This window comes from Ictidomys tridecemlineatus, chromosome 6 (genome assembly GCF_052094955.1).
Source record: "Ictidomys tridecemlineatus isolate mIctTri1 chromosome 6, mIctTri1.hap1, whole genome shotgun sequence".
Taxonomy (NCBI): domain Eukaryota; kingdom Metazoa; phylum Chordata; class Mammalia; order Rodentia; family Sciuridae; genus Ictidomys; species Ictidomys tridecemlineatus.
The window spans coordinates 25,799,042-25,815,984 of NC_135482.1; the positions used below are offsets into that span (position 1 = coordinate 25,799,042).

The 16,943-nt window shown below is 39.8% G+C and overlaps 1 protein-coding gene across 6 annotated transcripts in view; it reads right to left on the reverse strand.

Annotated features, from left to right (window-relative positions):
- Positions 1-16,672, reverse strand: part of Plekhg7 (pleckstrin homology and RhoGEF domain containing G7) — a 65,284-nt gene extending 48,612 nt beyond the window's left edge. For 2 of the 6 annotated variants that reach the window (XM_078053029.1, XM_040280052.2), the window contains exons 1-3: positions 16,416-16,665; positions 12,790-13,511; positions 11,999-12,021 (exon numbers count right to left, since the gene is read on the reverse strand). In XM_078053029.1, the coding sequence (XP_077909155.1) occupies positions 11,999-12,021; positions 12,790-13,511; positions 16,416-16,440 (770 nt within the window). In that variant the 5' untranslated portion in view covers positions 16,441-16,665. Of the gene's footprint in view, positions 1-11,998; positions 12,022-12,789; positions 13,512-15,840; positions 15,985-16,415 lie in introns of all 6 variants that reach the window. The other 4 variants (XM_078053027.1, XR_013440393.1, XM_078053028.1 and 1 more) reach the window with 4 other exon arrangements.
- Positions 16,673-16,943: the final 271 nt, after the last annotated feature.

Here is a 16,943-nt window from a genome sequence, read left to right on the forward strand (position 1 = left end):
ATGTTTGAAGATGAATAACTCAAAGTTCCCCCTTTAGACATATGACGAATAGATCACTTACATTTTAGAAATCTTCCTTCTATACAGTGGATTTAAAACAAGGCTTTAATTCCTAGGTGCGGTATTTAAGGGAGAACAATTAAAAAGGCTAGAGCATATGGGAGGCAGGTAGCAACTTCTCTATGGTGACATGTGACCCTCCCTGGAACAAAATCTCATTTGAATAAGGCACCGTCTCATCTTTTCCCTTCCGACAAATGTTGCCCAATGGTTTTCTATCAGTCAGGTGGTTCTCAGATTCCTATTTCTCAGAAACTATAATCCTTGATAGTAAAAGCTGATGGTAAATGTCGCCTTTTTAAGCAGGCGCTCTTTAGCAGTTGGGTGACAGAAGCAGCAGCTATTCTATTTTAAGAATTGTAATGTTCTATCCTACACAAGAAATATAGGGCAATTTGCAGTGCTTGCTTATAATGATGGGTTGATTACACAGGAAGAGCAAATTAAGAATCAGTAATGGTCTTTTTTTTTTTTTTAAATACTCCTGTTATTAACAGAGAAATGACGACTCTACTGCCAATTATGGAACTAAAGCTCTCTTGGTTACCTGGGATACGTTTTTCCATCAGGAGTTTCAGAAGATTTGGGGGAATGTATGTTTGTAATTTCTAGTTCAACTTCCTACCAGAATGTTCCATCTGATTGTGGAAATTCAATTGAGAAGACAGAAAGAATGAGGGGTTTCTACATAGTTTACAGACTTGAACCTGGGATCCGGTGGTTGCCTCAGAAGGGGGAAGTGAACCACTGAAAGGTGCATGGCAGCCACATCCTTTGGAACACAGAGCAGGGACCCCATTTGGGGGTCTCACCAGTGTATTCAGTACCTTGTGCTGTGACTCCTTGGGCTTGATCAGTAATATTTTTTGAACACACCTGTGTTCAAAGTATCAGGGTAACTAGGCCAGTAACTGTCTATACCTTTCACCTTTTTTTCTAGGTGTTGTCTTTTCCACACAAGAGTCAAATACTATTTAATGGGATCAGACAATAATCAGACAAATCCCTGTAAACCCAAGGTACATTCAAGAGATAAGCAGAAAATAATAAGAAAGATGGGAGAAGTCAAAGGATCTTGAGAAAAACCAATAAATCCTTGGAGGACAAAATATACAAAACAAGAAGGAGATCACATAATTTCCCCCACAAAAAGTGCCCAAATCTAACTAGCCAATCTACTTCCTTGATTGTTCTTCCTTGAACATTTACGGAGCGCCTACCATGTAGCAGGCATTGTATACTTGGGAAACAGTGAAGAATAAATAGACAAAAACCATTTTCCTGGAATGCCCATTCTGGAGGATGCTGGAAGATCCTGATGTGGGCCTGGCTCCTCTCTTGCCAGGCCCACATCAGGAGCAATGCCCCAAGACTGCTGCCTTCTCTGTCCGCAAATTGACAACAGACTAGCTATTAGTTTCTGGTTAATACTCTTCCAACAATCTTTTAAAGAACTTATTGAGAGGTGATTCAAGATGGCGGGCTACAGGAAGCTTGCATCTACCTGCTGCGTAGCTCAGGATTCAAGCACTGGGAGTACTGCTCCTCAGGAAGGTAGATACAAGGGATTTTACTAAAATTCAATATTGGACAGTCAGAGTTTTAGAGACTTAGAAATTGGGGTACATTAAACAAAGAAGAAAGGCTAAATTGAAGCCAAGAGGGTTGCAGCAACTGTGGTGGCAGCACTGGTTCAGCACAGAGAGAGTGAGAACCCAGAGAGAAATACCAAATTCAATACAGAAAAATCTGAGATCAGGAAAGAAGCCTGAACTTAGCTGATCCAGAAGCTTCACCGTGCTCTGATACCTGAAAAGTGTTCTGTTTCTCAAATGGCTATGGGAGTTGAGGCCAGCCATCTTGAGGAGGCTACGCTACAGCTGCTGCTGTAGGAGTTAGGAGATTTGAGCAAACACTACTACACTGTCCTGGCAAGTGCCTGCCATGTGGCCTTGGGGGTTACATAGCAGAATGTGTGTGAAACAGGCACCAAGATGATGGTACCTAGAGGAATTCAAGCCAGAAAAGCAAAGGAGAGCCCAACTTGCTTTTCCGTTGAGTCTGGGAACTCACATGACCTGCTGCAGAGGGTCAGGAATCTGAACAGGCAGCTGTGAACAAACTCAGGGACTAAACCCAGGAAAGCTGTGCTCATGGGCCTCTGACTATGTGAAGGATTGGCTGCTCTGCTCCATGAGTGGAATTCTCAGGTGGTTCCTGAGATCCAGACTCCTGTCAGAGATTGGCAGTTGCCAGGCCCTAAGGAAGTCAGTGTGTTGATTTAATTTCTCCAGAGCAGACACCATCCAACAAAGCCCCTGAGGCCTGATTAGACCTAAGCCCCAGCTACAGAAACTCCACTCAGAATTCTGCAGCAGTCCTGGGAGAGTAGATCTGGTCTGTGGGGACAAAACTCCATCTGACAGTACATTCCACTCCACCCTACCTCATACTGGTGAGAAGCAAGCTGACAATTAATTAATCCAGCTTCAGGGTTAAGCCAGTCCAACTGGCAGGTCAGAGAGCAACACAAAAAGAGAACGGGGTCAAAAACCCCCAATCCTTGCTTTCTCTCTCCATACAGAGCTCAAGAAGAAATGGAAAGAAAGAGAGCCGGTCATAAGCAGTTACTACCCATTCTTGTTGACTATTTTGACCATCTCAGTGAAATGATCCCTTAATTTTTCATTAAAAATTCTTTCTTTTGCCTTGTGTGTGTGTGTGTGTGTGTGTGTGTGTGTGTGTCTGTGTCTGTGTGTAAATGTATATGCCTGAGTTCTTGCTATGCTGATTGGTTTGTGGACATATATACATACAAATATTTGCTTCTTTTTTTCTCATTTTAAAAATGTGGTTATTATTTCTTGCCTTGTCTTTTGAGGTTTAGGATTTGTTTGCGATTTTTTGTTTTGTTTTTGTTTCTTTAGTTTCTCTTTCTCTCTTTTGCCAAGAGCTAAATTCTGTTGTTCTCTCTTTCTCTCTCCCTTTATTTTGTTTCCCTTATTTTTTTTCTCCTGCTTCTTTATAACTGTCACCTGCTGTATCTCTTCTTCATTCTCTGTTCACTTTTTGAAATTGTAAACTCTTTCCTACCTTCCAGTCCCATTTGCTTTTCTCTTACTTAACTGTATTTTTAACCATCTTTTAGAACTAACTGGTTTATATAACTCCTGCCCCCCCCACCATTTATGCTGTTGCAATTATTATTGCTGTGGGTGATATAGTTGACACCTGTTGTTTGCTTTAATGCCAGGTCTAGTTTATGGTTACTTATTGCTTTTGCTATTGGCAACTGCTGACCCCACCATTTCTGTTTTTAGTGGCAATTAACATTGTAGCTGTCACTGTGTGAACCAGGTAATTATTATTTTTTAGAATTAATTAATTAATTTTAATTAGTTATATATGACAGCAGAATGCATTTTGATTCATTGTACATGATTGTGGGTGATTATTTTAATGCTGTATATTGTTTGCATCAGTTGTTGCTAACATTTGTTTTCCCCTAGTATGTGAGGTTCTGGGAACCTACAGGGATACTACAACTTCATAGGGTAGAGACCCTACTGCTGAACTAAACTCAACCAAAAGACAGTGTACTTCGTTCCACACACAAAGTTATGGCACTCAGTCTCAGCTACAGTTTAATACAAAGTATAGAAGAGACAAAATCCCAAACTTACAACTAGGTCCCAAGTAGAAATGGCTAGGGGTGGATCCTCATGTTTCATTCACAGATATCCACTGCTATAGCAAAAACAGAGAAAATCAACACAAAGGCTGCGAAGACCACCTACGAGAGAGTCTCAATCGAGATCACTTTAAGGCACTTTGGCAAGACTGTGCCCTAAAAAGGCCCACACATAAAAGTAGAAGGAAATCCCTCCCAATGAATGCATAAAACACAACAGAGGAACGCAAGAAATACGAAAAAATCATAGCACCTCATAAGGTTCATAATTTACTAGCAACTGACCCCAAAGATATTAAAATGGATGAAATATAAGGTAAAGAATTCAAAAGCATTATTATAAAAGTGATCAATGAATTCCAAGAGCACACAGAAAAAACAACTGAATGGATTAAGGAAGTCAGTACAGGATATGAATGAGAAATTCAATGCAGAGACAGAGATACTGGAAAGGAATCAAATAGAAATCTTGGAAATGAAAGACGCAATAAGTCAAATAAAATGTTCAATTGAAATTCTCTCAAATCGAGTAGACCATGCTGAAGACAGAATTTCAGAGCTGGAAGACAAAATGGCCAACTTTGAATATTCAGACAGCATTAAAGTAAAAAAAGAATCAGTAAATATTGTAGAACAACCAATAATAAAAAAAACAAAGGCAGTTGGCACTAGTCCCCCTTGCTTTTCCTCTGAGGTCCATCTTTTTTCTAGTCAGGCCCTCAACTAATTGGATTAGACCCATCCATATTTTGGAGGGAAATCTGTTTTACCCCAAATCCACTCATTTAAATGTAAATTAGATTTAATGTCAGAAACAATCAGAATAAAATTTGACCAAAAAAAAATAAAACAAAAAACATTGTAGAATATACAAGAAATCTGAGACAACATTAAGAGCCCAGAAGAGAATCACTGGAATTGAGGTGGGTTGTGAGATGCAGGCTAATGAAATGGGTAAACTCTTCAGGGATTAATAACAGAAAAGTTTCAAAAGCTTGAGAATGAGATAGACATCTAGATACAGAAGATATTCAGAAGCCCAAACAAACAGCATCAAAGAAGAACCTTTCCATAACACATTAAAATTAAAGCACCTAACAGAGAGAATAAGGATAGAATTTTAAAAGACTTGAGAGAAAAATGTCAGCTACCTTTAATATCAAGCCAATCAGAATTACTTATGATTTCTCAGCACAAAATCTAAAAGCCAGGAGGCCTTGGAATGATATGATTCAAGACCTGAAAGAAAATAACTGTCAACCAACACTTCTATATCCGTCAAAGCTATCCTCCAAATTGAAAGAGAAAATAAAAACCTCCCAAGATAAGCAGAAACAAAAAGAATTTATGACAACTAACCCAGTCCTACAGAACTTACGTAACGGAAACTCCACACAGAAGAAATCAAAAACAAGCCCCAGAGTTCACAAATGAACAAATCTCATTTGAAGAGTAGGTAAGCAAATGATAAACAGGACAAAATTAGACATTAGAAATAAACTGAAATGACAGGAAATTAATAAACATCTCTCTATAATAACATTAAATGGTCTCAATTATCCAGTTAAAAGATTTAGGCTGGAAGAATGGATTAAAAACCAAGACCCAATTACATGTTGCTTGCAAGACATGAACCTTACAGGCAAAGACAGCCACAGGCTGAAAATTAAAGAATCAGCAAACATTGTAGAATATACAAAGATGATATACCATACGAATGGAGCCCCCAAACTAACAAGAGTAGCTACTCTTATATCGGATGAAGCAAACTTCAAACCAAAATTACTCCAAAGAGACAAAGAAGGTCATTTCATACTGGTAAAGGGAACAATCTAACAAGAAGATATAACCATAATAAATATGCCCCAATTGTGGGTGGAAGTAATTACATAAGAGAGGCACTACTCAAATTGAATCTTTAGGTAGAACCTAGGACAATAATACTGGGTGATTTCAACACATCTCTCACCATTGGATAGGTCATCCAGATATAAAGTTGGTAAAGATTCTTTGGACTTGAAAAATATTATAATCAAATGATCTTAACAGACATCTATAGAGTATTTCATCCTACAACAGCTGAATAAACTTTCTTTTCAGCAGCCCATGGAACCTTCTACAAAATAGACCATATTTTAGACCACAAAGCAACTCTTAGCAAATTCAAAACATTATATAATCCCTTGCATCTTATCAGACCATAATGGAAAGAAATTAGAAATTAACATGTCAAAACTATTGAAACTATATGAACACATGGAGATGGAATAATATATTTTTGAAAAATAAATGGGTGATAGGAGAAGTCAAGGGAGAATTAAAATATTCTTAGACTCAAATGAGAATAGTGATACAACATACCAGAACCTTTGAGGCACTATGTAGGTATTTCTAAGAGGAAAGTTTATAGCTATGAGTGCCTACATAAGAAAATCAGAAATATTCAAAAAAACAACCTAATGATGTGTCTCAAGATCCTTGGGGAGAAAAAATCAATTTCAAAACCAGTATAAGGAAGAAAATAATTAAGATCAGAGCTTAATGATCAATGAAATTGAGAATAGAAAAAAAATACAAAGGATAAATGAAACAAAGAATTGTTTCTTCAAAAGGAGAAACAAGATTGAAAAGCTCTTAGCCAAGCTCACCAAAATAAAAAGCCAGAAGACCCACCTTAATAAAATTAGAGATCTTTAAAGAAAAACAAATTCCAATATTCCTCAAATTATTCCATGAAATAGAGATAGCACACTTCCAAATTCATTCTATGAAACCATTATCACACTCATACCAAAACCACATAAGGGCACATCGAGGAAAGAAACTATAGATCAATATTATTGACAGAAATAGATGCAAAACCCCTTAATAAAATATTAGCAAATTGCATTCAACAATATATTTAGAAGATTGTATATCATGACCAAGTTGAATTTACCCAGAGATGCAAGGATGTTTTTAACATATGCAAATCAATAAATGCAATTCATCACATAAATAAAATTCAGAACAAAAATCACTTAGTCATCTCAATAGATTCAGAGAAAGCCTTTGACAAAATTCAGCTAAGATAAAAACACTGAAGAAACTAAGGATAGAAGGAAACTACTTCAACATCTTAAAGGCTATATACAAAAATCCAAAGCCAACCTCATAGAAAATGGGGAAAAATTGGTAACATTTCCTTTAAAATATGGAACAAGACAAGGAGTTCACTCTCACCACTCCTATTTAACATAATTCTAGCCAGAGAAATTAGACAATAAAAGGAACAAAAATAAGAAAAAAAATGTAAAATTATCACTGTTTGCTGATGTTATGATCCTATATTTAGAAGACCCAAAAAAACTCCACCAAAAGACTGCTTTAGCTAATAAACAAATTTAGCAAATAACAGGTTACAAAACCAACATACAAAAATCAGTATTTTTCCTATATATCAACTGCCTGATGGAAAGAAATCAAGAAAAAATAATCCCATTCAAAACAGCCTCAATCTAACCAAGGAATTGAAAGACCTCTACAAGGAAAGCTATAGAATACTGAAGAAAGATATTGAAGAAAACACTAGAAGATAGAAAGTCCTCCCATGCTCGTGGTAGGCAGAATTAATATTGTTAAAATGCCCATTCTACCAAAAGCAATGTACAGATTCAATGCAATCTCCATCAAAATACTAGTGACCTTCTTCACGGAATAGGAAAACAAAAACCAAACAAAACAAAACAGTCCTAAAGCTCATTTGGAAGAAGGAAAAATCCAGAATAGCCAAAGTAATTCTAAGCCCAAAAAAGCAATGCTGGAGGCATCAAAATCCCTGAATTCAAATTGTACTACAGAGCTAAAGTAACAAATGGCATAAAAACAGACACATAGGCCAATGATTCAGAATAGAAGACACAGAGACAAATACCCAGATATAGTCATATGATCCTGGACAAAGGTACCAAAAGCACATTGGAGAAAAGCAGCCTTTGTAACAAATGGTGCTTGGAAAACTGGCTATCCCCATGTAGGTGAATGAGGCTAGGCTCTTATTTACTACCCTGCACAAAATTCAACTCAAAATGGATCAAAGACCTAGGAATTAACCAGAAAATATTAAACCCCTAGAAGAAAACATAGGGTCAACACACCAGCATAAAGGTGCAGGCAACAACTTCCTCAGTAGAACCCCCAAAGCTCAGGAAATAATGCCAACGGTTAATAAATGGGCCAGCATTAAGTTAAAATGCTTTTGCACAGCAAAGGAAATAATTAAGAATCTGAAGAGAGAACCTACACCATAACATTTTTGCTAGGTTCCTTTCTGGAAGAGGTTAATATCTAGAATATATTAAAAAAAACTTAACACCCATAAAATAAAATAACCCAATTAATAAATGGGCAAATGAATTTAACAGACACTTCTCAAAGGAAGAAAGACAAATGGCCAATAAATGTATGAAAAAATGTTCAACATCCTTAGCAATTAGGTAAATGCAAATTAAAACTACACAGAGATTTCATCCCACACGAGTCAGAATGGCAGTCATCAGGAACAATAATAAATGCTGGAGAGGATGTGGAGAAAAAAGAACACTTTTACACTGTTGGTGGGATTGTAAATTAGTACAACCATTATGGAAATCAGTATGGAGTTTCCTCAAGAGACCAGGCATGGAATTACCATATGACACAGCTATGTCACTCCTCAGTATTTATCCTGAAGAATTAAAGTCATCTTACCACAGTGATACATGCATACCTCGGTTTATATAGAAGCACAATTCATAATTGTGAATTGTGCTTCTATATAAACCAGTCTAGGTGTCCATCAGTGGACAAATGGATAAAGAAAATGTGCTATATATACACAATGGAATTTTATTCAGCCTTAAAGAAAAATGATATTATGGCATTTGCAGGAAAATGGATAGAACTAGAGACCGTTATGTTAAGTGAAATAAGTCCAACTCAGAAGGTAGAAGGTCATATGTTTTCTTTCTTATGTGGAAGTTAGAGAGGAAAAAGGAAAAGAAAGGTGGTGGTGGGGGGGGAGTCTCATGAAAATCAAAGGGAAATCAGTAGGGGAAAGGGACCAGGGAGAGAGGTAGGGAGAGAAGGGGGAATTGCTGGGAAGGGATATTGGTGAAATCACAGTGTTATATTGTGTGCGTGCATGAACATGTAACAACAAATCACATCATTATGCACCAATAAAACAATGTGGGGGAAAAATCTTACTGAGAATCTTCTCCATTTATGGTATTTCTGTTTTCTAGCATGACACTGTTACATGCTAGGTACATAACATTTTTTTAAATGAAAGTCTGTGGAAGGTTTAATATTGTATAAACTTAAAGTTCAGACAAATCAGATGAATTTTTCTTGATCAGTCGTTTAACTCTGGCACCATAATATTTTAGAAAGAATACATCAATGCCTTGCATACAGGAAATGCAGAACAAATGAATGAATAGTGTCTGCTACTACAACCTGGAGGTCACACGGAATGTTCAGAGCTGGTTTCTGAAGTGACTACTGAGCTGTAGTATTAAATCAGGGTCAAAGGCTTTTGAGATGATTACTCTTTGTATCTCAATGGATGAAAACATCTATTTCCAGCAGTTGCAGAAATTACCCAAGATCCTGTTGCCAGAAATAAGTGGAGATGGGATTCAAACTCAGGCCTTTGACTCCAGTGGCTTTTAACTCCATGTTATGCTGCCCTCTAGTGGTAACCTCAGAGGGATCGACCTTCCAGAGAAGTTTTACTGTTATTTTTATGTGATTTCTTCCTCAAAATAGACTTTCAAATAACTTGTCCGTTGGTTCTTATGATAATATTGCCCTACTTGCTCATTTGGATCTATTTAGCTTTCTTCCCATTTCCTTGAGTGCTGAAGGATAGCTTTTATTCTCACAGAAATATAATATGTACATTCCCTTCTCAGCTGTAGGGCTGACCTGAAAATGAGGTCAGGCAGGCAGCTTTTTGTGTATATAGAATGTAAGGAGTGCCAGGAGGCCCTCCCTACCCAGGAAATGTCCTTCCCTCACATCCTGATGCTTAAAATTCCAACACGCTTCTGTTTCTAGCTATGTAATTTTTCACAATGAAATACATCGGGGGGGATAAAAGACATTGTAAGCTAAGCATCCTGCCAGCATGCTTGTTTTCTTTTAACCACCAATCCTTTACTTAGTAGGGGTTTTTGGAAGTGGACTCCAGTTGGGTACAGAGGACTGGAGATTTAAAGCTAATTAAGAAGTGATTTCTGATCTCAGGAAGGTTTGATTTGGGAAGCAGATAAATGCAAAGGAAACACAATATGCTGTTTTGGATGCCAGGATGCAGGCATTTAAAAGGTGCAGGGAAATCCAAAAAGGGAGGAATGTACTGGCTCTACTTGCAAATGTGAGAGCATATATATTAAGCCTGAAGACCCTCACACTTTAGTAAGAATGTATTGTAAAGACTTTTGTTTCAGGAGGCACTCTTTGGTGATAGGAAAAGGTTTGGAGTGAGTACGAATTCATGCACATATTATAGAAGAAGAGAGAGAACAGTAATCAGAAAAAAAAATTCCTTTCAAAGTTGAGCTAGCTCAGTAATGGAAACATTGAACACCCAGTTGTGTAAGCAGCTCACAGGTCATTCATGTCAACTTTCTTCCTTTCACCCTTCACAAAGCCTAGCTGATTATATCTCCTGCATCTCTTGTCCATGGAGATACTTTCTAACTCCATTGGGCTCACGGTAGCCTAACCTACCAGCTTCTCATGCTCGGACATTGTATTTGCTCTGCTTGAGACCACTCTTGTCTAAGTCCACCCATGTCCATCCTACGTCCATCTGATGATACCAATCCACTCAATGCCTTCACACTGCTGTTAGGGTAAGAAACAAAATTCCTAAACATCTAGTAGACCCTACCTGACCTGACTCTAATTGACGCTGTTACCTTTCTCTGAGACTATTCTCCTCCTCACTCTCAGACACACCTGTATTAGGTGTGATTTTAGAGTATTATTCTGCTTCACTCCTATAGAAGATTTCTACCAGTGGTCCCATCTTCACCAATCTGTCCACATTCTTTCCCACACAACACTTCAGTGCCCTCCTACTCATGGTGACGTGCAATTGCCTGGCTCTGAGTTCAGCCAAGTGACTTGCTTTGGCCAATAAAATTAGACAATGTTCAGAGCTCAGGCCCTAGAGGCCTTACGTGTTTCTGCTTGTTCCCATGAACCTCTCCCTTTTCTGTGAGAGGAATATGGTCCTAGGGAAAGGATGAGGGACATCTGGAATAGAAATATCCAACTGAGCCCAGCCTAGGGAAAGTGAACCCAGTGGACAAATGGATTTATGGGAAATGATAGCATTTAAGTGTTTTGGGGTTGCTTGTTATGTAGCAATAGCTAACTGATACCCTAGACACAATGATTTGCATTTTCTTGGGGCTTGGTAAATATCCTCTATCTTTACTCTTCATATTAAACTTTTCTATTTTGGCAAATCAGGGTCAAAGACTGTATAGATTTATGAATAGCAAACTGTGGCTTGAGGATTGAGTCTTAGTAATAAAACAGTGGGTAATTCCTCCACGGCTCATCTGTGGCTTTCCAAACATGACAAGGGCTTTCTTTCCAATGCCATAAACTGGATGGATTAAATTGGGCATGGATCTTTCCATTCCTGCTATAGAAGTTTTTCATCCCTGGGAGGGATAGCAACTCTGCTGCTACAACCTGGAGGTCGCACTGAATGTTCAGAGCTGGTATCTGAAATGACACAATCCACTTGCATTTTAGATAAGGGCAGAGTCTGTCATAATAGGCATTTTAAAGGTCAGGCTAGAATCAAGCAGGAAATCTTGTTCCTTTAATCTTTGTCCTTTGAATTTCTCTCTGGAAAAAAAACTATTGAATATTTCTGCCTTTTTCATTTTCTCTACCCCGACGAAAACTATTACTTAAATGGATGCTAATGAAGTCACAGGCCAAGACACTGACGACTCAAAATGAAAACTATGAGTGCCTGTGGTGTCTATCATACCCTGCACTCAAAGAGATGGCAAAATGCTGTGCCCTCAAAGGAGACTCCTGAAATCAAGACTCTTGCACCTTGCACTCCTGCGTGATGGGTGAAGAGTGATTTGGGTGTTGATTACAACATCATCATCAGGTCAGAACAGAAATAAAGTCGTAAAAGAAAATGGTGCACAGGTGTCATGGCATGGGAGACAACCAACGTATACACACCTGGATTGATGCAGTTCTTCTCCCTGAAATAAAATTTAAAAGTCTTTGTTTTAGTCTTGCTTGAACCCATCCAATATTTCAAAGCAGACTTTTTTTTTTTTTTCTGGGGTGTGGGGGCCATGGAACCAGGGATTAAACTTGGGGGCACTCGACTACTAAGCCACATCCCCAGCCTTATTTTGTGTTTTATTTAGAGACAGGACTCACTGACTTGCTTAGTGCCTCACTTTTGCTGAGGCTGGCTTTGAATTTGAGATCCTCCTGCCTCAGCCTCCTGAGCTGCTGGGATTCTAGGTATGCGCCACTGTGCCTGGCTGAAAGCAGACTTCTTGAAGGAAAAAAAAAAAACCTGTAAACTCTCTCAGTTAAAATGTTCTGGATTTGGAGGGTGGGGGGGATGAGGGGGAAGGGAATGAGGAATTTGAATAATTAGCTCTTTCTCCTCTTTTAAATCAGCCTTGCTCTGTCTTCAAATGGTGTTTTGCAAAAGGACCACCACCGCTACCTAATCAATGCCTGACAGACCACAGTTAGTCTCACCTTAGAGTGGGCCTTCAAGGACCCAGGAGAAGGTGAATTAGGCTAGACATTCATGTTCCTTCCTCCAAATGGGACACCTCTTTTACTTGAGAGCCAATGCTTCTAAAGGGTGTGTCTGTCCCCTCAGCCCTGTCTTCCTGTGCTGTCTCCCATCCTGGGGCCCCTTGGTCCTGGGGGGAGTGGGCCACCCTGAGACCTATTTTGCTTTTCAGACCACCAAGTGCTAGGCAGGAGGCTTAGATCTGAGTTACCTGAGGTCTTGGGGACCCTGCAGTAGGGCTGGGCGTTGAGTGGCCTTCTTGCCCTGGAAGAGAGGCCCAGCGAGGAGACCCCTCATCGATGGGTCGAAATGCAAGAAGGACATGTTCATCGGGGGTCCTGGTTTGGGACTTGAAGGAGTCAGCTGTGCTGAGGGTACTTTCAGGATCTGAAAGCCGTCCTGAGCGGGGTCTCAGGGGTGAGAGGGAAGATGAAGAATCTCTTGGGCTTCCAGGTAGACTCTGGGAAAGGTGACCTGGGGAGCCTGTAGGATCTCTCCAGCTTTTCTGGGTGGACACATCCAAGACATCTTGGTGAGGTGGCGAGATGGAAGACCCCTGGCTACTGCCCCTTAACCTCCTCAAGGTGGGAGAGGTGGAGATTCGGCCGGGGGCTTGCCGGTCAAACTGGAGAAGGTTCCCTTGGTTCTCACAGAGCTTCTTTGACGGGTTCCAGGGCCCCCAAGGAGAGGTCCCACAGCCCTGGGGCTGCGTCTCAGGACAGGAAGACTCTGTTCTCCCCACAAAACTAAGAGGAGAGACAGATGGAAGCTTCCAGGAGACACCGTCTGGGTTGCTGTTCTCTGGAGCACAGTGAGGTGGCTGAGTTTCCAAATCCAAGGGCCACCCTTCCTCTGGCACTTCTTGGTCCTCTCCCAGAGGACAGTCACAGGCTGGTGGCTGCATCTCCCGTGGGGAGGAGCAGATGGTGGAATCTGAAGTAAATGGGGAGACTGGGGTGAGGACAAAGATTTCTGAAACTTCAAGGAAAACTTCTAGCTCTTCAGAAGAGATAAACAGAGCCTAGTTCACATTAGCATCCTTTACTGAGGATAATGAGCATAATGAGGATAATGAGGATAATGTGATTCGAGCTGCCATATCTAAATAGTCTACTGAAATCCATTGACTGTCTGCTTAACATTCCTTCTCATTCCAAACAAACAAACAAACTTAAAAAACTTTAGTGACTCCAGGGGTTCCTTGGAAGTCACACAGCTAGCTACTTTTTAATTATTTCATTTTAAGAGAATCAAATGTATGAACTATGATATGTCAAAATCATTGTAATGTTTTGAGCAACCAATTAAAAAAAAAGAGAATCAGATATACTTTAAATTCTCCTCACATCTAGCTTGTATGTATGTATGTGTCTATTTATGTACTTTGGTGCATTCTAGAACAAAGAGAATAAGATCTATCCTTTGAGTTTTAAATTACATAATGAAACACGCCTTCAAATATAATAAATGTAAAGATTTTACAAAAGACATTCCAGACTTTATCAATACCCATATTTTTTTAAAAAAAAATGACTTGAGTTTGAAAAGAAAAACTCAGGTGTCACCAGATATCCTGCTTCTCATGATTAGCTTATCTTCTAGAATGTACACAGGCCCAGTTACCTCCCTATTAAACCCTTCTCAGGCTCAAGGAAAGACTGATTCTTCTGCTTGACAATTTGATTCATGGCAGAATGGAAATGATCTATGGCAGTTCTTTTATTTTGTAGTTTCCCACATGAACAAAGTATTTCTGTGTGGGAAAACATTATTCCTCACCCATCCATCAATGATTTCATGACTGTCAACAGATGAGGGGTGAAACCGGAGAATAAATAATATGACCGTCTTCCCTTGCCATGAGCAATGGGCAAGGTGGCTTTAGACTGTGTGTGGATGGTTTGTGGATGAAACATCAGCAGTTGATTGCTTATTCTGAGACCTCCACAACAGTTTGAGCAAGCCTATAATTCTCCAGTGAAGCAGCAACCTGGAACCCTTTGGGAATGAATATATTTGAGTCACCAAAATTTAAGGATACCAATCATCTATGTTTTTTAGTGCTATATAATTCCAATTGCATTGACAATACTTTTTAGGAGAGCATTTTTCTATAGTGTATAATTTGTTTCAACTTGATAACAGCGAGGGCTGAAAGCCAATAAACTTTTTCTTGTGACCTGACCTCATTGCACTGACTATCACTCAAGTACTGTGCTGAAAGATGGCGATTGTTACTGTGTTTGTTGAAGTTCTGTGGTGTAGAAAGAATTAACAGGCTTTTAAATTCATCCTTACCAGTAAAGAGGAGGAACCGGGTGTTACCATGTAGTCGTGACAATGTTGTAATACTGATGATGAGGACTTCACGACTCTTAATATTGACTCCCTGACTCTCATTGGGTTTCGGGTCAGATACAATAATAATAGGTACTGGATTTTAGACTGGAGAATTGTTTAAGGAGCTACTTAGACAGCAATGAAAGTGAATTCAGTTCTTTTTTTACAAAAGAAATTTGAAGTCCTCAATGTTGGGTTTGCTTTACTGTTTTGAGCTGAGGATTCAAATGTTGTGAAACATCACGTGTCACACCGGAATGCATGGGGTACCCTTGACTGGGGGTGGAACAAGGAGGGTAATGCCAGCTAGAACCTATATACAGTGAAGGCTGGGCTGCACTGGATTTGAAGGTTCGTGATTTCTGGTCGCTGCTCTAGAGATTAATACCAGCTTGGTTGGAGAAGGAGAAGTCCTGCGCTGACCATTGGTGAGCTCAGCTCTGTTAGGTGTGTTAGGTTTGTTCAGGTCCTGAGGCCCTGGCTGTTTCATGGAGGACCCAGTTTCCTTATTTTCATGCCAAAAAAAAATGTCTGAGCTGAGGTCTGGAGTTGTAGGTACTTTCACACATGCACACACCCAAGGATTCTACTATTTTTCTTTAGAGGATTATCCAAATTCAAGGCGGCAATAATGTTAAAGAAATTCAGTACGTTTACATGGGCCCTGCCGTACTGGTTGTATTGGTTTCCTTAGGTTTCCCTTCTGTCCTTTGGGCCTGCTTTCTCCTCCTTGGAAGAGAGCCTTAGGTAGCTTTTTCAGCCGACCAGACGTAGGTGTGTGATCACCGGTAGGAGGTTCTCTATGTCCAGTAGGATTTAAGAGTCATTAAGTATTCTTTATTGGCCAGTGTCCTAAATACTGGAACCAAAGCATTACTAATGGCACTTGGGCCACAGCATGGTGACTGGCAACATGACTCACCTAGCACTGGAGAAAAGCAGCAGGACTTTGGGAAGTGGCTGGTAGAGAGACAGGAAGGGTTCAAACTCAGGTGGATCTGGCTTCTCTTCCAGCTTCTCTGTCAACAATGTCATGTGACCCACGATGAGCCACTTCTCTCTCTGCCTGTGTGCAGCATTTAGGAGAAGGCCTTCAGGGGCTGGTTTCAGGAATTAAATGAGATAGTGGCTAAGGCTCCTGGGAGGCCCTCCCCCAAAGACTACCCCTTGTGGATCTGATAAGAGTTGAAAGTTAACTGTGAATTAGTTCATGCCAACTCTGCTTTATGTTATCTAAAAGGCCAGACTGTGATCATTTTAAAGAGGTCACCAGCCTTTGACTTCCCAAGCTTAGGAATCTAGCAAACAGCCATTTACAGCGTTGGAGAAGGCTCTCACTGTACTAGAAATTAAACCGCAGGGATTAATGATTCACAGATTCTAATTAGATCTGGAAAGACCAGCTAGACAGGACCTGGCAAAGCTGGTGGCAACTGGTTTTGTATAAACAGAAAATGCAAGAGGGAAACCCAGAAAACAGCTGAATGTCTTTATTACCTGTGGGAAGGTCTGAATGTGACATTGTCCGTGTGGATCCTGACCATCCAGAGTTTGCAGAATCACAAAGAGAACTGCCAGACCAGGGCTCGGAGCAAGAGGTTCTGCCAGCCTGTAACAAAGCACTCTCCCTTCTGAAGGCAAGTGATCTTGATAGAGCTGAAATGAGGAACTGGCCTCTCCCCTCCTTAGAGACCTTTCTAGTTATTTGTTTATGAAAAAGCTGAAAGGCAAGCGAGTTCAGAACCTAAGACCGCCTAAGACAGAGTCAGGTGATTTGTTTTTACTGAACAACAGCTGCTCCAATACAGAAAAGATGCAAATTGGCCTCTTATTTCCCCTTAAGGTGTCCAACGATCATTCACGACAGTTCAGGGAGACGGTGCTAGCTTTATATTCTATTTCCTCTAAAAAAGTGAGAATCATTCCTTAGGACCTTATTTTCTTCACATCTTAGAATATTTTCTGCCAATCTTCTTTACTAATGGGATGCTTTGATTAGCACCGAACAATAGAGAAAATTTATGA